The sequence below is a fragment of the Moschus berezovskii genome, chromosome 16 (genome assembly GCF_049115385.1).
Source record: "Moschus berezovskii isolate FMDL1 chromosome 16, NW_MosBer_1.0, whole genome shotgun sequence".
NCBI classification, from domain to species: Eukaryota; Metazoa; Chordata; class Mammalia; order Artiodactyla; family Moschidae; genus Moschus; species Moschus berezovskii.
Genome location: NC_142475.1, coordinates 73,036,966 through 73,064,504, shown reverse-complemented (window position 1 = coordinate 73,064,504; position 27,539 = coordinate 73,036,966). Strand labels below are relative to the sequence as shown.

Here is a 27,539-nt window from a genome sequence, read left to right as displayed (position 1 = left end):
ATGCCCTCCTCCGGGGGATCTTTCCAACCCAGGGATCAAACCCAGGTCTCCTGCATTGCAGGTGGATTCTTTATCATCTGAGCCACCAGGGAAGCCCCTCCCTAAAATTATATCATGTCAATTCAGTCTGTGTTATTGCTCAAACATCTTACATAAAGTTCCATACCTGTGTATGTGTCAAGTACATAGTGTATACAGTGTTCACTGTTTTGTAGCTCTGGAGGAAATAAGAGGGGATTTGCAGCAGTTGGGAACACCAATCCCAGACTCTGTAATTAAAAGGCTTCTTGTCTTATGTGTGGGCTTTCTAGGCAGCTCAGCAGTAAAGAATCCACCTGCAAAGCATGAGACGAGTTCAATCCCTGGGTCAGGAAGATCCCCTGGAGAAGGAAATGGCAACCCACTCCAGTATTCTTGCCTGGGAAACCCCATGGACAGAGGCACCTGGTGGGCTATAGTCCATGGGGTTGCAAACAACTGGACATGACTGAACACACACACATACCACAAACAGCCACTACTTCAGTTAAAAACTTTTCTAACACAATAAAGAGGCTGAAAAACCTCATCCCTTCCTTACATGCTGTCTTTCCCTTTAACTCCTTGTATTACTTGCTCCAAGGCAAACTAAAAGGATAACAATTTTATAGATTGTCCTAGAACAGGACACTGTCTTTTGTCAAGCATATTCACTTCATCTGAGTCCCATTCTATTCTACTTCTGCTCCAGCATCTATTGTGGGTAGAAGCTCAGTACGCAAAGAATTGAACCCAACTGAGCAACTTTCACTTTCATTTCTCCGCATCTCTACTCTGATAAAACTCATTCCAATTGACTTTTATTCTTTCTTAAGAGCAAGATCAAATGGGACAGATGACTGTGTGCTTAGTTGCTATTTTAAAGGAAGTCTATATAAGGAATATTTATGTGGCAAGGGTAAGCCCTGCGGTAGGACTGAGCTAAAGGTGATAGAAAGTTGACCAAAAGCCAGGGGCTAAATTCTAGCCATACTACACTTTCAGATGATTAAAGGTCTCCCCTTTATCCTTCCAGATGACTTGCCTGCCGGCAGTACAGAGAGCTCTTTTCTGCAAGTTGGTGAATGTTTGATAGAGAGTCAATGGACTGGTGTCCAATTTATTACTCACAGGGCTTGTGTTCCTTTGCCATTACTTATGCAGACAAGTCCTACAAGTGCTAATGTGTGTGTTAGTCTCTCAGTCATGTCCAACTCTTTGCGACCCGGTGGACTGTAGTCTGCTAGGCTCCTCTGTCCATGGGATTCTGCAGGCAAGAATACTGGAGTGGGTTGCCATTCCCTTCTCCAGGGGATCTTCCCAACTCAGGGATAGAACCTAGGTCTCCTGCATTGCAGGCAGATTCTTTACCATCTGAGCCACTAGGGAAACCTAATGGTCAATCTGAAATTCATCATTTGGAAATAAGACTCCTTCTTGGTCAGCACTGTCGAATGTTGTAATCAACCAACCTCTGAGATTTAAATATAGGCTCCACTGGCAGTGAGGAAGCATATTATCTTTCAGAAAAGATTTCAAATAGAATTGTACTTGAAAAAAGATTTTTGCTCACTGTGACTTTTGATTTTGATTTTGATCTATCAGCCAGATCTACTTTTATGTCATTCAGTGTAAAAATTCCTTTCAGCAGAAGTGAGAATTTAGAAAGGTGAAAGCCATAAGTGTTCACCTAATTCAATACACAGTAAAAATTCTGCAACATATTTTTCACATTTATTGATGGCTGAGGTAGTTAATTAGACTTTCAAGTGGAAAGTTTTATCACTGAGGTTCATTCCTCATCTTTTTCTTAGAAGAGAAACTCACTAAACAAATATAGGTATACTTTCTAACTTTCCATTTGTATTAACTTAAAGCTATGTGTTTGCTTTTGAACTGTGGTGCTGGAAAAGACTCTTGAGAGTCCATTGGACTGCAAGTAGATCCAACCATTCCACCCTGAAGGAGATCAATCCTGGGTGTTCATTGGAAGGACTGATGCTAAAGCTGAAACTCCAATACTTTGGCCACCTCATGCGATGAGTTGACTCACTGGAAAAGAGTCTGATGCTAGGAGGGATTGGGGGTGGGAGGAGACTGGGACAACAGAGAATGAGATGGCTGGATGGCATCACCAACTCGATGGACATGAGTTTGAGTGAACTCCTGGAGTTGGTGATGGACAGGGAGGCCTGGCGTGCTGTGATTCATGGGGTCGCAAAGAGTCGGACACTACTGAGCAGCTGAACTGAAAGCTATGTGTACTTAAAATTGTTCTTTGTGTTACCTAGAATATCCAGAAGCAATAGATATTTGATGTATTGTTCATTATTATTGATGTTCTCACATTTCAAATAATATTTAGATTTTATAGATTTCATCTTTCTGGTCATGACAACAACAAACTGTTTCTTCCCGAATTTGGCCAGTTATACATGAATCGTTCTTCCTGAGGATTGATGGGGTGTAGGTCTGTGCTTATTGTGCGAATGAGCCTGAGAGCATTAGTAACCAGGCTGGCATAGAAAAAGCACCTGTTCTGAGTCAGAGTTGGACAGTGAACTGAACATGATCTTCAAGTCAGGAAGGCTTGGGTGAGTCTTTGTTCTTCCATCTATACTTACTCTATCTAAATCTCAGATTTATCCTTTTATCTGATGGTTTAAAGGTTGGTGTGGAGATTAGACCACATAATATCAAAGTCCTAGGCATGTAACAAATAGTCAACAAATGTTTGTTTTTTCCCTCAGTTTTAACACTAGCTCATTATCTGACTTAATGCCTAGGTGTTAGGTGTTCTAAGCTCAGTGTCTTTTTATTTTCTTGGACATGCTAAAAGTGTGGTATCAGCAAGAACATTACAGTAAATGTAAACCAGAGCTTTTCATTTGCAAAGCACTTTCACCTACATCATTTCACATGGTTCTCAGAATCTCCCAGGTAATTATCTTCATTCCACCTATTGCGGGATCGTTGTAATGATGAAAAAAGATAAGTGATGTAAAATGCTTTGAAATAATACTTATGCATATGTACATATTTGTAGATAAGACATGGTTATTATTATTCTGATTTCTTCTACTATATTTAATGTATGTTTCTAAAGATAATGAAATAAGTGAGAATAATAGATTATAAAGTAACTGAAATAAATTTTATTTGAATTTTTATACCTTCTGAAATGATTTTCCACCTAGATTCCTTGGTGCATAAAGACTAGGATATGTGTTTATAAGTGTGTTTATGGGCAAATACACTTTCTTAAACTGAATTCTGTATGAGGAAATATACATATATATATTTTTCTAATGGAAATTTGAGATGCAGTATAAATCTGGAATCTATGGATGCCATGATTTAAAATATCATCATATGGAGACTCTTCTTTTCTCCTTCTCATACAAAAATACCACTATCTGAATTTCTAGCTTGTTAGAAAAAGCATGGATTAGAAATGGAAGTAAACTCCTACCATGGGCTCCTCAGAGACTGTATTGAGCTGTTCTTTCATGTATCTGGAACAATCTCTAAACAAAAGAATCATTTAGGACCCAACCAGAAGTGGAAGAGGAGTTTCTGAGGCTCACAGGAACCCACCAAAAGTGCCCCTTTGGGGGTTATCAAGCACATTTCAATACTCGGGCCATGCTTGGGACTCTACGAGGCATGCCAAAGTATCAGTCCTTCAAACAGAGTGTCAAGGCTTCTGACTTGTCATTCCCAGTGTCAAGCCCTAGGAACATACATAAAGAAAGCAAAAATCAATGATGGCTTGAAAAGTCGCAGATAGCTAGATTTTAAATAGTCCATCTGCCAATGAAATATGAGGACAAGATGGTAACTGCACATTTGTAAAGTCAGATGCTAAGCTACCTAAAACTGTCTATTAACCCCTTAGGGTTAATAGAATAGAATAATTAATTAATTATTAATAGAATTAATTAATTAGTTAATCAATAGAATAGTAAGGCTGAAAGGAATTTCCAGAAAGGAGAGTGAGGTTCTGAGAGGGACGGTAACTAGCTGAAGGTGACATAGGTCTTTAGTAGTAAATATTAGAACCTCTCCACTATATATAAGGATAGAAGAGCACCATAGTAAGGAACATGGGATTTTAGAAATATAAGCTTAAACCCAGTTCTGCTTCTTAGTAACTGCGTAACTCTGCTGCTAAGTTGCTGCTAAGACACTTCAGTCGTGTCCGACTCTGTGCGACCCCATAGATGGCAGCCCATCAGGCTCCGCCGTCCCTGGGATTCTCCAGGCAAGAACACTGGAGTGGAGGTTTCCATTTCCTTCTCTAATGCATGAAAGTGAAAAGTGAAAGTGAAGTTGCTCAGTCGTGTCCGACTCTTCACGACCCCGTAGACTGCAGGCTCCTCCATCCATGGGATTTTCCAGGCAAGAGTACTGGAGTGGGGTGCCATTGCCTTCTGCGTAACTCTAGGAAGATCACTTACCATCTTCTGTGCCTATTTCCTCATCTGAAAAATGGGGACAACAATATACTCACTCATCTCATAGAATTGAGCTAGTAAATTCCCAGGTGGCACTAGTGGTAAAGAACATGCCTGCCAGTGCAGGAGACATAAGAGACGGGGGTTCCACGGATCCTTGTGTTGGGAAGATCCCCTGGAGGAGGAAACACAACCCACTCCAGTATTCTTGCCTGGAGAATTGCATGGACAGGGGAGCCTGATGCGCTACACAGTCCATGGGGTGGCAAAGAGTTAGACATGGCTGAAGCGACTTAGCACATAGCACAAGGATCAAATACTATACCATGTAAAAAATTAGAGTATGCAAGTGCCTGGGACATAACAAGCACAGTGCTAATAAATACTAAATTAAAGCAATTCTTATTATACCACCAGGACAGAAACCACTCTGACTTCTTCAGGTGATATCAAGTCCAATGTATTCTTTACACTTGTTTGACCAATTCAGAAACATTGAATGAGAACCAAATCCTTCATGTGAACAAAAAAAATCATAATTAAAAATGCTATATCTGAAGAACATTCTTGTATAGCACAGTATTTTTAGTGCCTTAAATATTATCAACGGGAGCTATTATTTAAGTAGAAGTCTATTCAGACTTCTGAAATGAAGGATTTGACTTTAATGGAAAATGTCTATTTCATGCTAAGCATGAAACCTGGTGACCCTGGCTTGGGCACTCTCTCCAGCAACTCTGACTGTATGCTGAGCACAGAATAAGGATATAGAGTGAAACAAATTTATTTCAGAGATTATAGATTGGAGGCATAACTATGTGTGGAAGTGGGCTGTGAAAAATGCAGCTTCAACTCTCCCCTTGAACCTATTGTAATTTATCTCGGAAACATTGTTGAGTTCCCTGATCTGTAAGGTAAGGAAGTTGCTCCCAGCAGCTTTAAATATTCTGTCAGGGACCAGCCTTTGCTATGCCTTGTACTCTGAGCACATTGTGCCAAGGTTGGAACCCTGAACATCACCCGGAATGCTTCAAAGAGGCAAAGATCTGAAGCACCATGTGCCTAGGCTAACTTCTTCTAGGAGCAAATTACTTTGTGTATAAGGTGGGAAATGAGGGCAGCAGCAACACCTTTAAGGAAAACAGTCCTAGAGGTACTGGAACAGAAGGGGAAACCACTTCCTCGCTCAGTGAAACAACGTTGTGATACTTTATTCATTTGTTCTTTATGGATGTATACATATGGCACCTATTTAGTGGAGGCACTGTCCCAGGCACTGAGGATAGGCAGTGAATGCAATGAAGTGTCTCTGCACGTGGCACAAACCCTCTGTGTGTCAGAGGCTGTGTTGGGGAAACACAGATGAGTAAGATCAGGTAATTAAGGGGATTCTGAGTGAGGAGTTCAGAGTAAGGAGGGAGAGGGGAAACTGGCGACAAAATGTCATTTTGATCAGGGTGAGGGGACTACACATGACCTCTGAAGGTGACACAGAGTTCCTGGGCGGTGACTCCTTCAGTGATGACTCCTTAAGGGTAAGAGGAGTCAGTCAGTGGTTGCTCTAGACAGAGGGAGCAGCTTTTTCCAAGGCCCAAGGGCAAGAGAAGAAGCCACAAGTGTCTTGGTGTGGCAGCATGGCTGGATGGTGAATCTGGGGACACAGATGGGGACCAGAGTCTCGGAAACCAGGTCCACGTCACAGGGTTTTATATTTCATCCTAGAACAACTGGAAGCTATTGATTGATGTTGATCAAGGAGTGACATGGGGGGCTGGGATGAACTGGGAGATTGAGATTGACATATGTACACTATCGATACTATGTATAAAACAGATAACTCATGAGAACTACTATACAGCTCAGGGAACCCTACTCGGTGCTCTGGAGTGACCTAAATGAGAAGGAAATCCAAACAAGGGGGGCTATATGAATACATAGAGCTGATTGACTTTGCTATACAGTAGAAAAGTAACACAACTTTGTAAAGCAGCTATACTTCAGTAAAAATGAATTTTAAAAAAGGAGTCACATGAGAAGATTTCAATTTTAATACAAACAATGACAAGGGGAAGTCAAGGTTGGCAGCAAGGATACCATAGAGAGGATATTGCAGGACTAAACAGATGAGGGGTGATGTGGTCTAAAGACCGTGAAAATGGATGGAAACAATTGGGAAGACCTGAGAAATATTATGGAAGTGATTGCCTGAATGTGGGCCGTAAGGGAGGGGATGGAATAATAGTTGACGCCCAGGCTTCCAGCGTGGGACATGACACAGATGATGTCAGTCAGTAAGAGGGGGAGGTGGAGGAGCAGATTCAAGATAAGGAACTATGATGAGCTCAGTTTTGAACATATTGAGTGTGTGGGGCCTAGGGGACATCTAAGTGGGGGTGTTCAGCAAGCAGCTGGATATATAAGTACACCTGAGCATTAGGAGAGAGCAATGAACTGAAGTCACCCACATGTAGGGGGTTAAATCATGGTTGGACCCTGGAAAATAGCATATAGAAGAGGTGAGCACAGAAGATGGAGCAGGAATGGACAGAGGTTGGGAGGAAAATAGGGCACATGGAATTACAGAAAAGAGTGGGGAAATAGTTTTAAGAAGTCATCAACATCAAACACTAATGGAGTCAGTTCAGTTCAGTTCAGTCGCTCAGTTGTGTCTGACTCTTTGCAACCCCATGAATCACAGCACGCCAGGCCTCCCTGTCCATCACCAACTCCCGGAGTTCACTCAAACTCATGTCCATCGAGTCAGTGATGCCATCCAGCCATCTCATTCTCTGTCGTCCCCTTCTCCTCCTGCCCCCAATCCTTCCCAGCATCAGAGTCTTTTTCAGTGAGTCAACTCGTCGCATGAGGTGGCCAAAGTATTGGAGTTTCAGCTTTAACATCAGTCCTTCCAATGAACACCAAGGATTGATCTCCTTTAGAATGGACTGGTTGGATCTCCTTGCAGTCCAAGGGACTCTCAAGAGTCTTCTCCAGCACCACAGTTCAGTTCAGTTCAGTCGCTCAGTCGTGTCCGACTCTCTGCGACCCCATGAATCACAGCATGCCAGGCCTCCCTGTCCATCACCAACTCCCGGAGTTCATTCAAACTCATGTCCACAGAGTCGGTGATGCCATCCAGCCATCTCTTTCTCTGTCGTCCCCTTCTCCTCCCGTCCCCAACCTTTCCCAGCATCAGAGTCCCATCCAGCCATCTCTTTCTCTGTCGTCCCCTTCTCCTCCCGCCCCCAACCTTTCCCAGCATCAGAGTCTTTTCCAGTGAGTCAACTCGTCGCATGAGGTGGCCAAAGTATTGCAGTTTCAGCTTTAGCTTCAGTCCTTCCAATGAACACCCAGGACTGATCTCCTTTAGAATGGACTGGTTGGAGCTTCTTGCAGTACAAGGGACTCTCAAGAGTCTTCTCCAACACCACAGTTCAAAAGCATCAATTCTTCGGCAATCAGCTTTCTTCACAGTCCAACTCTCACATCCATACATGACCACGGGAAAAACCATAACCTTGACTAGATGGACCTTTGTTGGCAAAGTAATGTCTCTGCTTTTTAATATACTATCAAGGTTGGTCATAACTTTCCTTCCAAGGAGTAAGCGTCTTTTAATTTCATGGCTGCAATCAGCATCTGCAGTGATTTTGGAGCCCCAAAAAATAAAGTCTGACACTGTTTCCACTGTTTTTCCATCTATTTCCCATGAAGTGATGGGACCAGATGCCATGATCTTTGTTTTCTGAATGTTGAGCTTCAAGCCAACCTTTTCACTCTCCTCTTTCACTTTCATCAAGAGGCTTTTGAGTTCCTCTTCACTTTCTGCCATAGGGTGGTGTCATCTGCATATCTGAGGTTATTGATATTTCTCCCAGCAGTCTTGATTCCAGCTTGTGCTTCTTCCAGCCCAGCGTTATTCATGATGTACTCTGCATATAAGTTAAATAAGCAAGGTGAAAATATACAGCCTTGACGCACTCCTTTTCCTATTTGGTACCAGTCTGTTGTTCCATGTACAGTTCTGACTGTTGCTTCCTGACCTGCATACAGGTTTCTAATAGGGTCACCCATGCATAAATGGGTGCTGAAATTTGCCCACTGGCAGTAGCGATGGAAAGGTCATGTACTAGTAGAGGGATCATCTGGGTTTGCTCGGCACTGTCCCCAATTGTGCTTGTTGTCCCAGTATTACTGTTATTAGTGCCTCCTGGTGTTTAAATTTAGATAATAAACTATATGATCATCTCAGCCACTGTGGTGAGGGTCAAGATAGATTGCGGTGGGTGTGCTCTGTGCTTAGTTGCTCAGTCATGTCTGACTCTGTGCGACTCCGTGGACTGTAGCCTGCTAGGATCTCTGTTCATGGAGATTTTCCAGGAAAGAATACTGTAGTGGGTTGCCATTTCCTCCTCCAGGGGATCTTCCCAAACCAGGGATCAAACCCAGGTCTCCTGCATTTCAGGTGGATTCTTTACTGTCTGAGCCACCAGGGAAGCACACAGTGGGTATTGAGGTGAATTTGAAGAAGTGAAGTTGCTCAGTTGTGTCCAACTCTTTGTGACCCCATGGACTGTAGCCTACCAGGCTCTTCCATCCATGGGATTTTCCAGGCAAGAATATTGGAGTGGGTTGCCATTTCCTTCTTCAGGAGATCTTCCCAACCCAGGGATTGAACCTGGATCTCCCGCATTGTAGGCAGACACTTTACCGTCTGAGCCACCAGGGAAGTCCAGGGAAGAATTTGAAGAGGGAGACATCAAACAAGGGAAATTTTTGAAAGAGTGTGGTGAGGTTGTTAAAGAGGGAATTTTAACATCAGATGGACGTTGAACTAGATGGATTTTAAACATTCTTCCAATCCTGGGACTGGTGCATAGAGCACTGTATTCCTTGACTAGCTTCAGTTCTTTGGAATCAGTGAGAATAAGGACTTTGTTATACTTATTTTCTCACTTTCAGAGCTAAATGCTACTTTTTACAAATTACTTTGCAAAGCCAACATTTTATGAATAAAACTTTTACTATTCTACATTCATTCTTGAAAATGAATACTAATTACCTGAACCCATGTTCATCTATCACAAAGGCAATATAAAGCACAAATGTGTGAAGTGATTATCACCCTATAGAAATTACAGCTAGTCCTAAATTAAGTTGAAAGAATAATTTTATCTTTAAAATTATTTTGTATGATAAAGTGTTAATAATTATGTTGTAAGTAAATGTTCTGCCTCTTATTGCAAATACTGTTTGATCTAGGAAAGCTAGGGGAAAAAATACATGCCTCCAAGTTTTTTTTACACCTAATATGTCTTCTGATTTTTGGTACTTCTAGGTTACACTAAACTGATGTCTGAGAGAGCTTAAACATATTTAAAATGAGAAAGATGCAAATAATGTGAGCATTTTTCTGTATACCATTTAGATAGAAAAACCTGAGGGGCTTAAAACAATCATTAAGTATGCTAATCTCTAGTTGCATCTATGTTGCTACCAACAGCATTAATTTCATTCTTTCTTATCAGTTCAGTTCAGTCACTCAGTCATGTCTGACTCTTTGCGATCCCATGGACTGCAGCACGCCAGGCTTCCCTGTCCATCAACAACTCCCAGAGCCTACTCATACTCATGTCCATCACGTCGGTGATGCCATCCAACCATCTCATCCTCTGTCATCCCCTTCTCCTCCCATCTTCAATTTTTCCCAGCATTGGGGTCTTTTCAAATGAGTCAGTTCTTCGCATCAGGTGGACAAAGTATTGGAGTTTCGGCTTCAGCATCAGTCCTTCTAGTGAATATTCAGGACTGATTTCCTTTAGGATTGACTGGTTGGATCTCCTTGCTGTTCAAGGGACTCTCAAGGGTCTTTTCCAATACCACAGTTCAAAAGCATCAATACTCTGGTGCTCAGTTTTCTTTATAGTCCAACTCTCACATCCATACGTGACTACTGGAAAAACCATAGCTTTGACTAGACGGACCTTTGTCAGCAAAGTAATGTCTCTGCTTTTTAATATGCTGTCTAAGTCATAACTTTTCTTCCAAGGAGCATGCGTCTTTTAATTTCACGGCTGCAGTCACCATCTGCAGTGATTTTGGAGCCCAACAAAATAAGGTCTCTCACTGTTTCCATTGTTTCCCCATCTATTTGCCATGAAGTGATGGGACTGGAAGCCATGATCTTAGTTTTCTGAATGTTGAGTTTTAAGCCAAAATTTTCACTCTCCTCTTTTACTTTCATCAAAAGAATCTTTAGTTCCTCTTCACTTTCTCCCATAAGGGTGCTGTCATCTGCGTATCTGAGGTTATTGATATTTCTCCCAGCAATCTTGATTCCAGCTTGTGCTTCATCCAACCTGGCATGTCACATGATGTACTCTGCATATAAGTTAAATAAGCAGGGTAACAATATACAGCCTTGACATACTCCTTTCCCATTTTGGAGCCAGTTTGCTGTTCCATGTCCAGTTCTAACTGTTGCTTCTTGACCTGTATATAGGTTTCTCAAGAGGCAGGTCAGGTGGTCTGGTATCCCTTCTCTTTAAGAATTTTCCACAGTTCGTTGTGATCCACACAGTCAAAGGCTTTGGCATAGTCAATAAAGCAAAAGTAGATGTTTTTCTGGAACTCTCATACTTTTTCAATGATCCAGCAGATGTTGACAATTTGATCTCTGGTTATTCTGACTTTTTAAAATCCAGATTGAACATCTGGAAGTTCACAGTTCTTTTTCATGACTGAGTAATACTCAGTTTTGTATATGTACCACATCTTTTTTATCCATTCATTTGTCAATGGGCATTTAGATTGTTTCCATGTCGTGGCTACTGTGAAAACTGCTGCTGTGAACATGTATCTTTTTGAATTATAGTTTTGTCTGGTTATATGCCTAGGATTGTGATTGCAGGTCAGAAAGAGAAAGACAAATACCATACGATATCCCTTATGGTATCTAAAATATGACACAAATGAACCTATCTGTGAAATAGAAATAGAGTCAGACATAGAGAACAGACTGGTGGTTGCCAAGGGAGAGGAGGGTGGGAGAGGGCTGGATTGGGAGTTTGGGATTAGCAGATGCAAACTGGTATATATAGAATGGAAAAAAACACAAGGTCCTACTGTATAGCAAGAGAACTATATTCAACATCCTGTGATAAACCATAATGGAAAAGAATATGAAAAAGAATAACTGAGTCACTTTGCTGTATAACAGTAATTAACATAGCATTGCAATTCAACTATACTTCAAAAATAAAAATAAAAAATAAAGACATTTCACCAAGGGGAAAATGAAACAAAAAACTTAATCATTATCATAAGTAAAGTAACATCTTAGGACAACAGAAAAGTTATACCAAAAAATGACTTTGAAGTTCATATGGATATTGGGCAAGGAAAGAAGGCAACTAAGAGTTCCAAGACCTTTCATCTTCAGCAGAAGAGTGAAACTGCTGGTAAATGTCCTCACATGAGCCTCTCTCATTGCTGTTGAATGTGATTATCGAAGGTCAAGCTTCCAGCCATAAGCCTGTCCTTCTCTCCCTGCTCCAGTTCATTTAGTTCAGTTTGAGTAATTAGGTACCATGGGGTTACAATAGGGTGACTTTTAAAAGCCCCTTTTCACTGTTAAGCTGCAAATGGCTGCCTTTAAAAAAAGGGGGTATTTTTGTGAAAGAAACTGAGAAAAGAAGCTAATGGAGGCCCTAATGTCTCTGATTGAATGCCTGTGAATGGTCCCATAAAACAGGCTGCAACAGAGGATTTTTCTCTTTTCTTGGGTAACTCATTAAAAAAGCAAGCCATTCCTAGCCTGACTGTAGACTGTTAATTAGTTGGTATCACTGAAAACTTCCTAAACATATTGCAAAGACTCGCATATCACACACTGAAAAATGAAAGCGAAAGTCACTCAGTTGTGTCCAACTCTTTGCGACCCATGGACTGACTATACAGTCCATGGAATTCTCCAGGCCAAAATACTGGAGTGGTACCCTTTCCCTTCTCCCAACGCAGGCATCAAACCCAGGTCTCCTACACTGCAGGAGGGTTCTTTACCAGCTGAGCCATAAGGGAAGCCCAAGAATACTTGGTGTGGGTAGCCTATCCCTTCTCTAGTAGATCTTCCCGACCCAGGAATCGAACCGGGATCTCTTGCACTGCAGGTGGATTCTTTACCAACTGAACTATCAGAGAAGCCCATTACACACTGAAACTGTCAATAACGAAATTATGCCAAAGACCCTATTTTAAATAATATATACCGTTTATTCTTCTAATCAGCTCTGCGGCATAATATACTGCTTTTCTGAGTTCCAGGTCATTTGCCCGGACCTTCTTTGTATCATCTATTTGTCTCTCTTGTGTATTTGTTTTGCAGTGAGCAATGGCCTTGGTTTGGCTTCTCTTCTGGCTGGCCACCACCACATAGGATCTGAATGTCCAACCATTTTCCAGGAACAGAAAGAAGAGCCTCTGCTTGTCTCTTTCAGTGGCAGCTTGGTGGTAAAAAGACTGTTGAATGGGCCACGATTTCAGCAGACCATCACGTGAATGGGACCAGTCTCTTTTCTTCGCAAACATCAGAAATTAAGCACTTCGAAAGGAGATTCAGCCAAGATGACCCATTTACAGGCTGGACTCAGCCCAGAGACTATAGAGAAAGCACGCCTGGAACTGAATGAAAACCCAGACGTTTTACACCAGGATATCCAGCAAGTCAGAGACATGATCATCACCAGACCTGACATCGGATTCTTACGCACAGATGATGCCTTCATCCTGAGGTTTCTCCGAGCCAGGAAGTTTCACCAAGCAGATGCCTTCAGACTCCTGGCCCAGTACTTCCAGTACCGCCAGCTAAACCTGGACATGTTCAAAAACTTCAAGGCCGATGATCCTGGCATTAAGAGGGCTCTCATCGATGGGTTCCCTGGAGTGTTGGAAAACCGTGATCACTATGGCAGGAAGATTCTTCTGCTGTTCGCAGCCAATTGGGATCAGAGTAGGTAAATGTAGATAGTGTCTTTATTTGGTTCCTCTGTTTCATAAGCATTGTCACTGCATGTTTGGGGTTATAAGCCTTTATGGATAATGGGCTCTTATTTAAGCATATATATTCTCTACATCCAGGCTTCCCAGATGGCACCAGTGGTAAAGAACCTGCCTGCTGATGCAGGAAACATTAACATGTGTGGGTTCAATCCATGGGTCGGGAAGATCCCCTGGAAGAGGGCATGGCAACCCATTCCAGTATTCTTGCCTAGAGAATCCCACAGACAGCAGAGCCTGTCGGGCTACAGTCCATAGGGTGGCACAGAGTCAGACATGACTGAAGCTAATTACCCCACAAGCATGCACTCATCTTCATCCACAAAGAAAATTTCAAGGCCACGGGTCTTTCACTGCCATCAAAAGGTGATTACAGATCCACAGCAATGTTTTGGAACACAAATTAGAATTGTAGAGACCTCAGAAGTTACTCTACTCATCAAAGGGGGTCATATATTTTCATAAAACTGGAATCTGGTCTTTTAGAAAATCCATATATTCTGTCTTTCATGTTCTCAATTTTAACAACAATAAAAGTGGATTCAGTAGATGGCTTTAAAGCAAGTATTTTTAACACATGAAATAATTCCTTGTATCCTGTCCATGAGTTAAATATCTGACATTTTTTCTGCATGCCAGACCTTTCCAGTCAAATGCCTTCGAGCATTTCTCCTGAAAGTCCCGTAAAGAACTCCAAACTCAACACGTCCCAAACTGAGTGCATCATCTTTCCTGCTCTTCCATCCATCCAGTCTCTTGAGCCAGAAATCTGCGTGTCTCCCTGGAACGCTCCCTGCCATTGGTCCTCACATTTCATTAATTGCTGAGTCCTGCTCCTTTCTTTTTAAAACCAGCTCGAGTCTCTTGTTTCTCTTGGCTCCCATGGCTACTGCCCTAGTGTAAGTTCTCATTTCTCACCTGCATCACTCAGATAGCCTTCTGACAGGCTCCTTGCCTCTGGTCCAGTCTCCTCTGAGCCATTCTAGTCTTTACAATTGTCATAGTAACCCTCCCAAAATTCCGCTATGTCACTCCTCTCATTAAAATTCTTCAATGACCTGCAAGTCTTCAAAGTAAAATAAAGACCTTTGCGATTTATCTTCTGCATCTCCTGCTCTGCTTCACCCTCTGCCCTTTTTCATGGTCTCCGGCCCAGCTGGTTGGAAGTGTAAGTTTTGCCTTAAATACTAATAATTGTGGTTTTGACATGTCTCCAAGCCTCTGGACTCACTCCACCAGAGACTTAAAGGAGGGATCAACTATTTTGTATGCCAAGTCCAATCAACTTGGACATATCCTGCCCACTGTCTCATACCTATCTCTAGCGTTCTTCGGGAAGATAGTCTTCATCAACGTCCATCCCAACTCTGTTTCAGTGAGGTGTCTTCCTCTGCTCATGTATTTCCACTCAAGTATTTACAACAGCAGTTTAAGAACCACTGTTATTATAGCTGATATTTTAGAATACATATAATCTCATTGAATCCACCCAAGAACTTTTCATGATGGTATTCCTATGATCCCAGTTTTACATTTGATGATGCAGGGTTTTGCGAAGTTAAGCAACTCATTCAGTGTCACACAACTAAGGAGGTGCAGAATGGGGGTTGACTTGAGAGCGAGTTCTCTTATCTTGGCTTTATTATAACTGCATGCTTACGTGTATGTTCCTTCTTACCCCTCCTCCCAAAACTGCAGTTTCCTTGGGGGCAACAGACTGTAACTTTTTCATGTTTATCTCTTGGGCACATAGTCCAATAGGCAATAAATGTTGAATTAGAAACAATGTATAGATTAATCTCCAAAACTTCACCTGTGACTTGAGCTCTCACAGGAGTATCATACTGAAATTATGGTACTTGGGGAAACACAGGTTTAACTTTCAAAATGTACCAAAGAGCCCCTCATCCAAATATAATTAAAAGAAATTTCTAGGGTGCTGTTTAGTGCCTCATATGACTAGACCTCACCCTAAAGATAATGATTAGTGTAGGACACCTTAGTGACCCCACTGACTGTTTTCTGGTTGAAAAATTGGCATAGGGCAATCTAGATGGTGAAGGACAGGGAAACCTGGCATTCTGCAGTCCATGGGGTTGCAGAGTCAGACACAACTGAGTGACTAAACAACAACAACAAACCCTGAAAAGGTATTTGAATATTTTAATGCTATCAGTCTAGATATAGACTGTTCAGATATGCACCTCAGGCCGGGATGCCCTGCTATGTCTCTGCTCTGTTTTCCCATAAGCGTTAAGGATGAGCCTCTCATTACAGTGTTCTACTGATGAGAAAGAATTCCAGGTCTTTTTTTTTTTCATATGCTAACTTGCCATCTGTATATATTTTACTGTGAAGGATCTGTTAATGAATTTGGTCCTTTTTTTTTTTTCTTTTAAATCAATGAACCTATTTTCAGGGCAGGAATAGAGATGAAGATGTAGAGAACGGACTTTTGGACACAGCAGAGGAAGGAGAGGGTGGGACAAATTGGGAAGTTGGGGTTGACATACACACACTACCATGTGTAATGATAGCTAGTGGGAAGCTGCTGTGTAACACAGGGAACCCAGCCGGATGTCTGCAACGACCTAGTTGGGTGGGAGGCGGGTGGGCGTGGGAGGGAGGCTTAAGAGGGAGCAGACATATGTATACTCATGGCTGATTCGTGTTGGCATATGTCAGAAACCGACACAACATTGTAAAAAAATTATCTTCCAATTAAAGATTTCCAGGTCTTCACATTCACCCATACATCATTCACTCGACAAACATTTGATGAGTGTAGACTTGGTGCCAGAGTGTGTGCTAAGTCCCTAAGGACATGACGAAAATACAAGGTCCCTCCCAGCAAACAGTCCTTTGGGCACCCACTGTCCGGTAATGATGCAAACACATGGACGTCTGACCCCTACCACAGGAGAATTCCTTCTGAGACATAAGCCATCCACAGAGGACAGGAGCCCTAGTTTAACTAGCAGGAACAGCTGTCCTCTCGGAAAGGACACACAAACATTTTGGATTTTGAAACAGTAAAATCTGATGACTCTGGAGAATGATCATGCTGACTTCATCGGTGCTTAGTTGTCATACGTGTTTGAGAACTTCCGTCTGCTAAGACAGGTGACACACAGAACACCAGTAAGCAAAGATTCACACATGAAGAGACACATCATCATATAGTATCTTGTTTCCTGTTAGTCTTTGGTCTGTAAATATCTCCAAATGTGGTGTTAAGAAACAAGGAAAAACAGGTTTCCAAGGGAATCATTCAAATCTTTATGATTATGGCAACCTTGAACAAGGTACTTCGTGTCACTTCTCCTCAGTTTCCTCGGGTATAAGATGACGAGCGTGAACTAGGTCATCTCTGAAACACCTTCCATCTCTAAAGGTTCATGAATGTGAAGCTCATTCAGCCTGATCCTATGGATGGAGAGGGATTTTAAAATTCACTTTACAGGCTTCTGATTCACAAGGTTCTTTGAAGTAATCTCTCCCTCTCTCTCTCACACACACATACACACACACACGTACACACATACTTCCACCCCTCTTCTTTTCCTCCACCTAGGGCTGGGTCTACTTGAAGCAACTTTATTTTTAACTTCTTATTTCATACTGGAGTATAGCTGATTAACAATGTTGTGACAGTTTCAGGCGTACAGCAAAGGGACTCAGCCATACATATACATGTATCCATTATCACTCCCCTCCCATCCAGGCTAGAGGCAGTTTTTTTTTTTTTTTAATTGTAGAATACTATTTGTTCCAAACCATTTTGGCTTTAACAAGAAGGTGAAAGGTTAAGGCTATCTGGCTATCCCACTGATAGCCAAAGATGATCAGAATGCAAACAAACCTCAGTCTGAACAAGGATACTGTCATGTGATTTACTGGTTATATGACCCGGGCGGGACAAGCAACCTCTCTGAGACTCTGTTTTCTCACCTGGAAGGTGAGGATGATAAGCAAGGTTATTTAGTAATATAGCTGAGAAGACTGAATGAAATAATGCATTTAAGGTACACAGCTCATTGCATGGTACATGGTAAGCACTCAGTAATACTAAAAGTATTAACATGAATACTATAATGGGCTTATAGTGCTCAGTGGTAAAGAATCCACCTGCCAGTGCAAGAGACTCAGGTTCGATCTCTGGGTCAGGAAGATCCCCTGGAGGAGGAAATGGCAACCCACTCCAGTAGCTTGCCTGGGAAATTCCATGGACAGAGAAGCTACAGTCCATGGGGTTGCAAAGAGTTGGACATGACTTGGCAACTAAACAGAAACAAATAAATACAATATAGCACAGATGGTAAATAAATTGAAACCAGAGACAAGAGTATGATATTTGAAGATGGAAGAGGGCTGATGAGTCTATCTGCCCCTTGCTGTCCTCAGCACTTGTCGGCTTTCTCCCCAGACATGTTCCCCATCAGACAGACCTAGCCTAACAGAGCCCTGGAGGCCTGAGGAGTTGGTGTAGCTTTGCAGAATGATTGCTGGACTCTCTTGGGGAGCCTGAGACAACTGGAAAGCTATTTGAATGTCTCATGTGAAAGGTTTACTGAGATTAAAACTGTTATTAATATTTATTAAAACTATGTAAATCTCATTCATCTAGACCCTGGACAGCCTGAGCGAGAGCGCAGACTGGTGAGTGACGGGGAGTGCTGTCCGCCAGGGGCACGTGCAGAGCTGAGCATGCACACAGAGGCCCAGAAGTCTCTGGGCTCCCAGTGCATCCACCAGCCTCCTGCAGAAACAGGGTCTTGGCAGGAGCTTCTAGACTTCTGTCTTTTCTGAGGCAGTTGGGCTGAATGGAAATGAGCCAGATTAAATCAGCACCTAACTACTCATTTGGGCTTCCCAGGTGGCACAGTGGTAAAGAATTCCAAGTGACACAAGAGATGTGGGTTCCATCCCTGGTTCAGGAAGATCCCCTGGAGAAGGAAATGGCAACCCACTCCAGTATTCTTGCCTGGAGAATCCCATGGACAGAGGAGCTTTGCGGGCTACAGTCCATGGGGTCGCAAAGAGTTGGACATGATGCACTAGGTTGCACTACACACTAATTCATGGAAGGAAGCCGGCACCTCCAGGGTCAGCAGAGTGTACATTTCAGCTCACTGGCTCAGTGTGTAACAGAAGTCTCAGGGGCCACTCTTGCTCATTTAGCCTTTTGATCTTTCTCACCTAAACTCACATCAGCATTGGCAAGAATTCACAGCTTTTCCCTTAAGGGCTGATAAAAAAGAAATCTCCATCTTGTTTCTCTCTGAGTTGTATACTTGCTTGGGGCCACACAGTCTGATGTGCCCAGGAATGCCATTCCCATGGAAGGGAAGATGTGAGCACTGAGGAACCATGTCTATTTTTTTCTGGATTTTGCTCAGTTAAAAAAAAGAGTTAAATTTGTCTAAGCTATTTTGGGGCTTCCCTGGTGGTTCAGATGGTAAAGAATCCACCTGCAATGCAAGAGACCTGGGTTCCATTCCTAGGTTGAGAAGATCCTCTGGAGAAGGAAATGGCTATCCACTCCAGTATTCTTGCCTGGAGAATCCCATGGACAGAGGAGCCTGTTGGGTTACAGTCCATGGGGTCCCAAAGAGCAGAAATGGGTATATTATTTGGCATGTGGAGCTGTTGCAAGGATTAACCCCAACTGCTGTAGTTGATAGGGTCCAAAAGGCAGAATAAGATAATGGTTAAATGCACAGACTTGGAAGCCAGATGGCCAGCTTCAAATCCCAGCCCCCTCCCAACCAGCCCTATGATCCTGAGCAAGTTGATTAAACTCTTATTAACCTCAGTTTCTCACCTGACCTGCCCATGCTCATAGACTAACGTTAGTTGGTAGTCAATAAATAGGCTTCCCTGGTGTCTCTGATGGCAAAGAATCTCCCTGCAATGTGGGAGTCCCCAGGCCTAGTGCTAAAGAAACTGCCTGCCAACGCAGGAGACATAGGAGATGTGGGTTCAGTCCTTGGGTTGGGAAGATCCCCTGGAGGAGGGCATGACAACCCACTCCAGTATTCTTGCCTGGAGAGTCCCCATGGATGGAGGAGCCTGGCGGGCTACAGTTCATAGTGTCGCACAGAGTTGGACACAACTGAAGTGACTTAGGACGCAAGCAAGCACAGTCAATAAATTGCAGTTGTTTCTTAAGAAAGAACCCCAAATCAGGCAGAGATGTAGGATACTGGCCCACAAGATGTTCTAAAGGTGGCAGAATTTGATGCCATGACTAACTTCCTTCCACCTGAAAAGTACAGACAATACAGCTGAGACTCCAAGACACCCTGCTCTAGAGTCCTGCACAGTAGCTCAGTTGTGGCTGGGAGGCTCTGAGAAGTCACCTGTCCTTTTATTATGCTTATTATAGTCTATTATGCTATTTATGCTTATTATAGTCTCAGGATATCAGAAAAGCATTGGGAGCAGGGTGGTTCAGGTAATAAAAGCCTTGCCACAGACTACAGTTGGCTACACTGGTGGCTCAGATGGTAAAGAGTCTGCCTCAATGCAGGAGACCCAGGGTTTGATCCCTGTGTGGGAAGATCCCCTGGAGAAGGGAATGCTAACACACTCCAGTATTTTTGTCTAGAAAAATACATGGACAGAGGAGCCTGGCAGGCTACAGTCCATGGGGCTGCAAAGACTCAAACACAACTGAGCGACTAACATTTTCAATTTCATAGATTACAGTAGCATCCATTGGTGCTATGTTGACAAGATGGCCCCCAAGTACTTTAATGGGGGGAGGAAAAACAATCAGAAATGCATTGCAAGTCAAAATACATAAAATTACACTGCTGCTGCTGCTGCTAAGTCGCTTCAGTCGTGTCCAACTCTATGCGACCTCATAGATGGTAGCCCACCAGGCTCCGCCGTTCCTGGGATTCTCCAGGCAAGAACACTGGAGTGGGTTGCTATTTCCTTCTCCAATGCATGAAAGTGAAAAGTGAAAGTGAAGTTGCTCAGTCGTGTCCGACTCTTAGTGACCCCATGGACTGCAGCCTACCAGGCTCCTACGTCCCTGGGATTTTCCAGGCAAGAGTACTGGAGTGGGGTGCCATTGTCTTCTCCACTGTCCTTGTATAGTTTACAACTAAAAGCTCAAAAATCAGTGGCCAGGTTGAAAACGAGTTGAAAACTTCGTTCTTTAAGGAGGCTGACACATTGCAAGGAAGAGCCACTTTAGGGTAATTTAGTAGAGAGAAAAGGCAGCTGATGAACAGCTTGATTACTACTTTCAAGTATAGAGAGTTATTATAAGTAGGCAGTGAATCCTGTGGGCTCTCCTTCCCCATCATACAGAACCAGGGACAAAATATCTGTGATGAAGCACAACCATCTGGCTTGAAGAAGTGGGAGCCTGAGCCAAAACCTCAGCCCCAGGGCTAAGATGAGGGTGAGGGGCTGGGGTATTTGCCTGAGCACAAAACTGAAGGGGCACCAAAGCACTCATTAATCAGAGTAAATAATATTACCATAAAATATATTTTCAAATAAAAATTCATGCAAACAAAAATTCTTCATGAGTGAAATGTCAAAATTTTAAAGTAGGCAGGATAGGAATTATTGATTTTTCCTTGTGCCTTGGGCTCTAGCATGGCTCAGTATGGCTTTGCCCAGGTCAATCTGACTTCTCATGGGAAAAGCCTTAAGTTGGCTCCTAGTCAATTACATTAAAGTGTATAATACTATATCTCTAGCCCACCAGGCTCCTGTGCCCATGGAGTTCTCCAGGCAAGAACACTGGAATGGATTGCCATTCTTTGCTCCAGAGGATCTTCCCAATCCAGGGATCAAACCCAGGTCTCTGGGCATTGCAGGCAGATTCTTTACTGTCTGAGCCACCAGGGAAGCCCCTTTAAGACTTCAGCTTTCTCAAATGGGAACTGGCAATAACCCTATCTGTTCCCTGTGGTTGCTGTAGGGATTAGCGATAATACAGGTAAAGCACATGGCAGAGTCCTTGACACATCATTAGCATCCAATATATGGAGACAATTATTGGTACCACTTTCTACTGTAATTAGCTACTTAGTATGCATGTGCGCCTGCTCAGTAGCTTCAGTCACATCTGATTCTTTGCGACCCCATGGACTGTAGCCCACCAGACTCCTCTGGCCAAGGGATTCTCCAGGCAAGAATGTTAGAGTATGTTGCTGTTTCCTTCTCCAGGGGTTCTTCCTGACCCAGGGATCAAACCTGCGTCTCCTACATTGCAGGTGGATTTTTAACCCCTGAGCCACCTGGGAAGCCCATCTATTTACTGTAAGACTTGATATTGTTTTGTGGGATGGATCCAGGCTTCACTGGCTCTCCCATGCACTCCAGTAACATACTGAATGGCTACAGTCATCCGGCTCTGGGCAAGTTCCTGAAGGCTCTAAGGAGATGCCATTCCCAGAATGGCATCTCACACCAGCCCCCAGTCCCTCCAGGCACGAAACGAAGGGAAGATGGATCTTACTAGGGGACTTGACCTTCCTGCTGTCACAGTTCTGGAAGCAAGGACACTGCCATGTTGACTTTATAATGAAGCAGACAACCAGGAGTCTGTCTGCTGTCAGGGAGCAGGCGCTTTTCCACTCACTGCTGTTTTCTAGAGGTGTTCAGCTGCTCCTCGTCCCCTCACACCAGGCAGTAATTGATTTGATGGGTACGCTGGTGATTTGGCTCCTTCAAAAGTCACAGGTTACTGCTGACCTGTGGCAACCTCGGAAGGGCTGGCATGGCACATGTCCCGACAGTGCTGTGGTGGAAGATGAGCATTAAGGGGGTTTTCTCTTCTGAGCAAAACCCCGAGGCAGTAGGTGGGATACAAGTCTTCAGACTATAAATAAGCCACTTGATGGAGGTTCGCCTTTAGCTTTTGCAAGAGCATCCAAGAGCTTTTTACAAGCAGCAGATGGTCGGCACCCCGTTGGGCTTCGCCATCCTAAGTGTAAGAACTTGTGAACAAAAGGGGCCAGATTTCTGAAACGTCAGCGCTGAATGTTGGGGACGGGAGGAGTGTAGCCGAGTCAGGTGCTTGTTTTCACAGGGCCGTGAAAGAGCCCTCCTTTCCAGTCTCAAGGTCGAGAGAGGTTCCAGAAAATGTCTCGCAGTCTGTTCTTATGGAAACACTCCCAGCATCCCTCTGGGAGTGATAGGTTTCCCAATTGTTGTGACCGTGGGAGTGAGTAAAAACGAACTGCAGAGAAGCAGAGTTACAACCCCAAAGACAAACGTGTTGAGGCCGACCATGTGGCAGGCAGCGATCCTCCTGGGTGGTCATTAGTCACATCCTTAATTTGCAGGTAATGTGACTGAGACTCAGAGAGGCTAAGCAACCTATCCAAGACCACACAGCTGATAAAAGGCTACAACAAGCTGGATCTCAGACCTAATCCCATTCTGCACAGCTCACAACTAGGACCCATTTGCCAAACGTGGGGCCATTCAGTCATTCTGGAGGGCTCTCATTGAGGTACCAGTATGCAAGCCTCTCCCAGAGTCACTCAGGCCCCAAAGACTTGGAAAGACCTCATCGCTCAGCAGGCAAATCCCACTGCTATGCACTCCAGTCTCACCAAAGTCTGGCCAATCAAGTGGTGAAGGTCCTGTCCAACCTCTAACGTAATTATTTGACCATAGTAACAGTGACAACAAAGGCAACTTTTTTTTTTTTCAATCCAAGCCCGACAGAGGAATCTGGATATTGCTTGGAACATGTCATAGAGAGTGGTCCTAATATGAGTCTGATTTAAGATAGTGATGAAGGTTCACCTCTGCTGCCTATTCCTTCCACTAAGATGAGTGTCAGTGTTCAGCTGGTGAGAAGAACCCCAGCTCTGCAGTTCCACTGGTGTGTCCCTGGTGAGATCCATACCTCCTCTGACCCTCGGTTTCCTACTGTCTGGTAATAATTGTGTCTTTGATAGAGCTGTGTGAGTTAAATGAGGTGCCAGGCAGGAAGGGGTCTGATACACAGAGAACCCTTTCTTTTTTCTTTAATTCAGGTATTTTTCCCACTTGTACCTGACACAGAGTGTGAAATGCCCAAGATAACAATTTCTCATTCAGTTTAAGGTCTTTATAAAATGGACTCCATCCCTCTTATGTGCTTTTAAGAAGCTTCTGATGGGTGTGGAAATGAAGTTAGAAGAGTTTACGTGTCTTCCTCAACCTGCTGGACGCATGTGTGGCTCGCCACATGGGTTAGTCAAATAGTTCTTTAAATATTTCCCTGAAATCGTCTTCTTCCACAAGAACTCCTTATCAGACATGCTTCAGCACTCACGCTCTAATTCCTCTCAGTTTAGGGCTCAGCTGCCTTCTGCCCACTGTCAACATCCCCTTCGATCATGCTCAGGCCCTTGAAAGTGTGCCTGTTAGAAGCATCTCCTGTATGGATTGGATGGACAGCAGAGCGGTGGGGTCCCTGCTCTGAATTAACACAGCAGCGCGTGTCCCTGCCTAACTGGGTGGCTGCTCCTCCAGTAGATGTCAGATGTCACATGGCTCCTGCGACCTTGTGACGCCAGCCAGGCACATTTGCGACGGGAAGGGACCATCAGAAGTGGGAGAGCAAGCTTTTATTGACAGCATATCTTTCCAGGCCACCTGCTTCTCCCGAATTCTCACTTATAAACCCAGGAGTTCAAAAGACATGACACTTGTTACCTTGTAGATAAAAGAGTCTTCTCTAATGGCTAGAAATTCAAGGGTCTAAGAATAAATTTGTCCTTCCCAGAGCATGGCCTGGATGAAGCAGCCAACCCAGAGAGATTCTCTCAATTACTTAACTTGAAATCTTGCTCCAGTGGCCGTGTGTCCTGCTCTTCAGAAGGCCAGAGTCAGTACTCTGTCTCAAGTCAGTACTCAAGAGTGCCATGAAGCATTCTTCTTGTGGAAGGCCATGTCCAAGAGGGCATGGGGAGAGGGCGTTTTTAATCATGGCTCTGCCTGCACTGTGAGATTTTCTCATGGGCGTAGCTGACTTTCTGAATGAGTGCCTTGGGACCTATGGGGCTTCCATTATATGATTTGAAGCTCTTCTGGGCTGTTAGCTACTTTCCCCAGTTCCCAGTCAGCCACGAAGCGTCTTTTGATCGCTTTACAAAGAGCACACTGTAGAGCTTCAAAAGAAGCCCTCTTAGTCCCTGAGCCCTGAACCTCAACCAGAGGATCAGCCCTCAGCTCTCCTGCCCTTTAAATACGGTTCCTGGGTAATCGCTCCTGAAGGGTGATATTCGAACCTTAAGCAGCTGCTGGAGATGATTAAATGCCTGCACTTTGCTAAGGCCGTACATCAAGCTCCCAAGCCATTTATTGTGAGTAAAGCAGTAGAAGTTATTGCTACTATACTGCAAAATGTAGCATCAGACAGGAAAATAAAGAAAGGGTACATTTTGTCATGAGGGTTTTAAAGTGATGTGTTGTTTTTGCTCTTTGCACATTCTCTGTTTCTCTTCTCTTTGCCTCTATTTCTTCCCTGGCTCTAATATTTCCACGGGGTGTCTCTGCATCTAATTTCAAATATGGCACTCCTGCAAACAACAGCCAGTGTCTTCCTGGTTGAGAGTGTGTTGGTATTGGTGATTCTTCCAGGCATCAGGCGCATCCTGTGCCACACTACGAATTTAATCCTCACAACAGTTTATGGAGGAGAATTATTATCTTCACTTTAAATGGAGGGTTTTTAATCTGGACAAAATCACAAGGCTGGTTGGTGAGTGTCTCTCTTTCTCCTTCTTCCCAATACCTGGCTATGTTTGGAGTCTGCCGTTGGGGATTGTTGTCACCTACTCTCTGATCGCACACAAATTCCCTGCTCAGGAATCCTTAAGGGATCCCTAGAAAGCTGTGTCAGTCTCTCTCTCTCTTAAAAAAAAAAATTATTTATTTTTGGCTGTGCTGGGTCTTCGTTCCTGCACGGGCTTTTCTCTAGTTGCAGAGAGCAGGGGCTGCTCTCCAGCTGTGGTGCACGGGCTTCCCACGGCTGTGGCTTCTCTTGCTGTAGAGCATGAGCTCTAGGGCAAGGGGCTCAGTAGTTGCAGCTCCTGCGCTCTAGAGCACAGGCCCAGTAGTTGGGGCGCACGAGTTTAGTTGCTCCAAGGCGTATGGGATCTTCCCAAATTACAGATTGAACCCGTGTCTCCTGCAAGGGCAGGATTTTCTACCACTGAGTCACCAGCAAAGCCCCTAGGTCAGTCTCTTTGCCACACATTTTGCCACAGAAAGCCTTAAGAATTTGGCATGACTTTCCTTACCCGAAGGACATCTTCCATCAGAGCCAGACTTCTCTCTGTCTTTCCTCTCCCCACTCATCAGAGCTCTTTCCCACCTCTACTTACCTGGCTTCTACTATTCAGCTTTCATCCCATAGTGAGGTGAGCATGGGCCCTTCAGAAGTACAGACAAGAGGCATCTAACCTAACTAGGAAGCTGGGGCCTCAGAGACATTTTCCTGGAGGCGTTACCTGACTTGAAGGAGAAATAAGATTGAGCAGGTAGAGGGGAAGAATATGAGGGAGGCTGTTTGAGAGAAAAAGAAAGCACCTGGGCAGGGTTCTGGGGAAGAGAGAGCTAGCCATGTTGGAAAAGCCTCTGTTGGTTGTGGTGAGCTCGCAAAGAGAGAGGAGGCTGGGGAGGCAGGCAGAGGCCAGGAGTGAAAGGCCTTGCTGCCACAAGGAATCAGGGCTTTATGCTTGAGAGCAGATCAAGCCCTACTCCTGTTTCAAAGCTCCTCTCCATGCTAAGAACTGTGGTGCTAGAGAAGACTCTTGAGAGGCCCTTGGACTGCAAAGAGATCAAACCAGTCAATCCTAAAGGAAATCCACCCTGAATATTCATTAGAAGGACTGATGCTGAAGCTCCAATAATTTGGCCACCTGATGTGAAGAGCCCACTCATTGGAAAAGACTCTGATGGTAGCAAAGACTGAGGGCAGGAGGAGAAGGGGGTGACAGAGGATGAGATGGTTGGATGGTATCACTGAATCAGTGGACCTGAGTGAGCAAATTCTGGGAGGTGGTGAAGGACAGGGAAGTCTGGCATGCTTCAGTCCATGGGGTCACAAAGAATTGGACACGACTGAGCGACTGAACAACAGCTTCATACTAAGAAGCTTTGCCCCTGGCTGGGACAGCTCTGATGTCTTCCTTTGTTCTTCCCTAGATGTCTGTCACACTAATCTTCTCTACCAAATGCTTCTTCATGCTCCAGAAAGCTCCTGGAGGCAGGACACTGGGTGTTATTCTCTTTGGTATCCACAGGTACAGAGTAGGGCTCAACAGCATCCTCAACTGCTGGGGAGACGTTTCAAACAGTGGAAAGTCATAAGGGGAGAAGCTCTTTGTAGACTCTCCTCAATGACAATATTCCTATTAAGGGGGCCTGAGTTGTGTGCAGTTGAACCTGACAATGAAGGGTCAAGGATGTTCTGTCTACAGTTTGTCTGGTAATTCTCAGCATGGAGTAACAGTGGCAGAGAATGTCCTAGAAGTAGCAGGACAAACAGGGCACATAATGGGAGTCACTTATGGTGGGGTCTGGGGTGGAGCCATCCATTGTGTGATGAGCTGAGGTGCCAGTTTCCTCATCTAACAGTGATCAAACCAGTCCATCCTAAAGGAAATCAGTCCTGAATATTCACTGGAAGGACTGATGCAAACAGCCAACTTATTGGAAAAGACCCTAGTGCTGGGAAAGATTGAGGGCAGGAGGAGAAGGGTTGACAGAGGATGAGATGGTTGGATGGCAACATCTACTCAATAGACATAAGTTTCAGCAAACTTTGGGAGATACTGAAGGACAGGGAAGTGGGGCGTGCTGCAGTCCATGGGGTCACAAAGAGTCAGACATGACCGAGTGAATGACAATAGCAAATAGTGATGTAGCCGAAGACAGTTTCCATTGCTTTCTCTCCACTCTAAATTCTGTATTCCATGCATGTCATTGTGCCTAAAAACAAGCTGAGGAAAGGTTTCAAGTTACAGAAACCTTCACTGT

General features: G+C 43.9%; 1 protein-coding gene across 1 annotated transcript in view; it reads left to right on the top strand.

Moving 5' to 3' along the window:
* The first annotated feature begins 12,913 nt into the window (after nucleotides 1–12,913).
* The window catches only part of CLVS1 (clavesin 1), a 154,549-nt gene continuing 139,923 nt past the window's right edge, over nucleotides 12,914–27,539 (top strand). Inside the window, exon 1 of the mRNA XM_055432554.2 lies at nucleotides 12,914–13,486. Coding sequence (XP_055288529.1) covers nucleotides 13,032–13,486 — 455 coding nt within the window. The 5' untranslated portion in view covers nucleotides 12,914–13,031. The remainder of the gene's footprint in view (nucleotides 13,487–27,539) is intronic.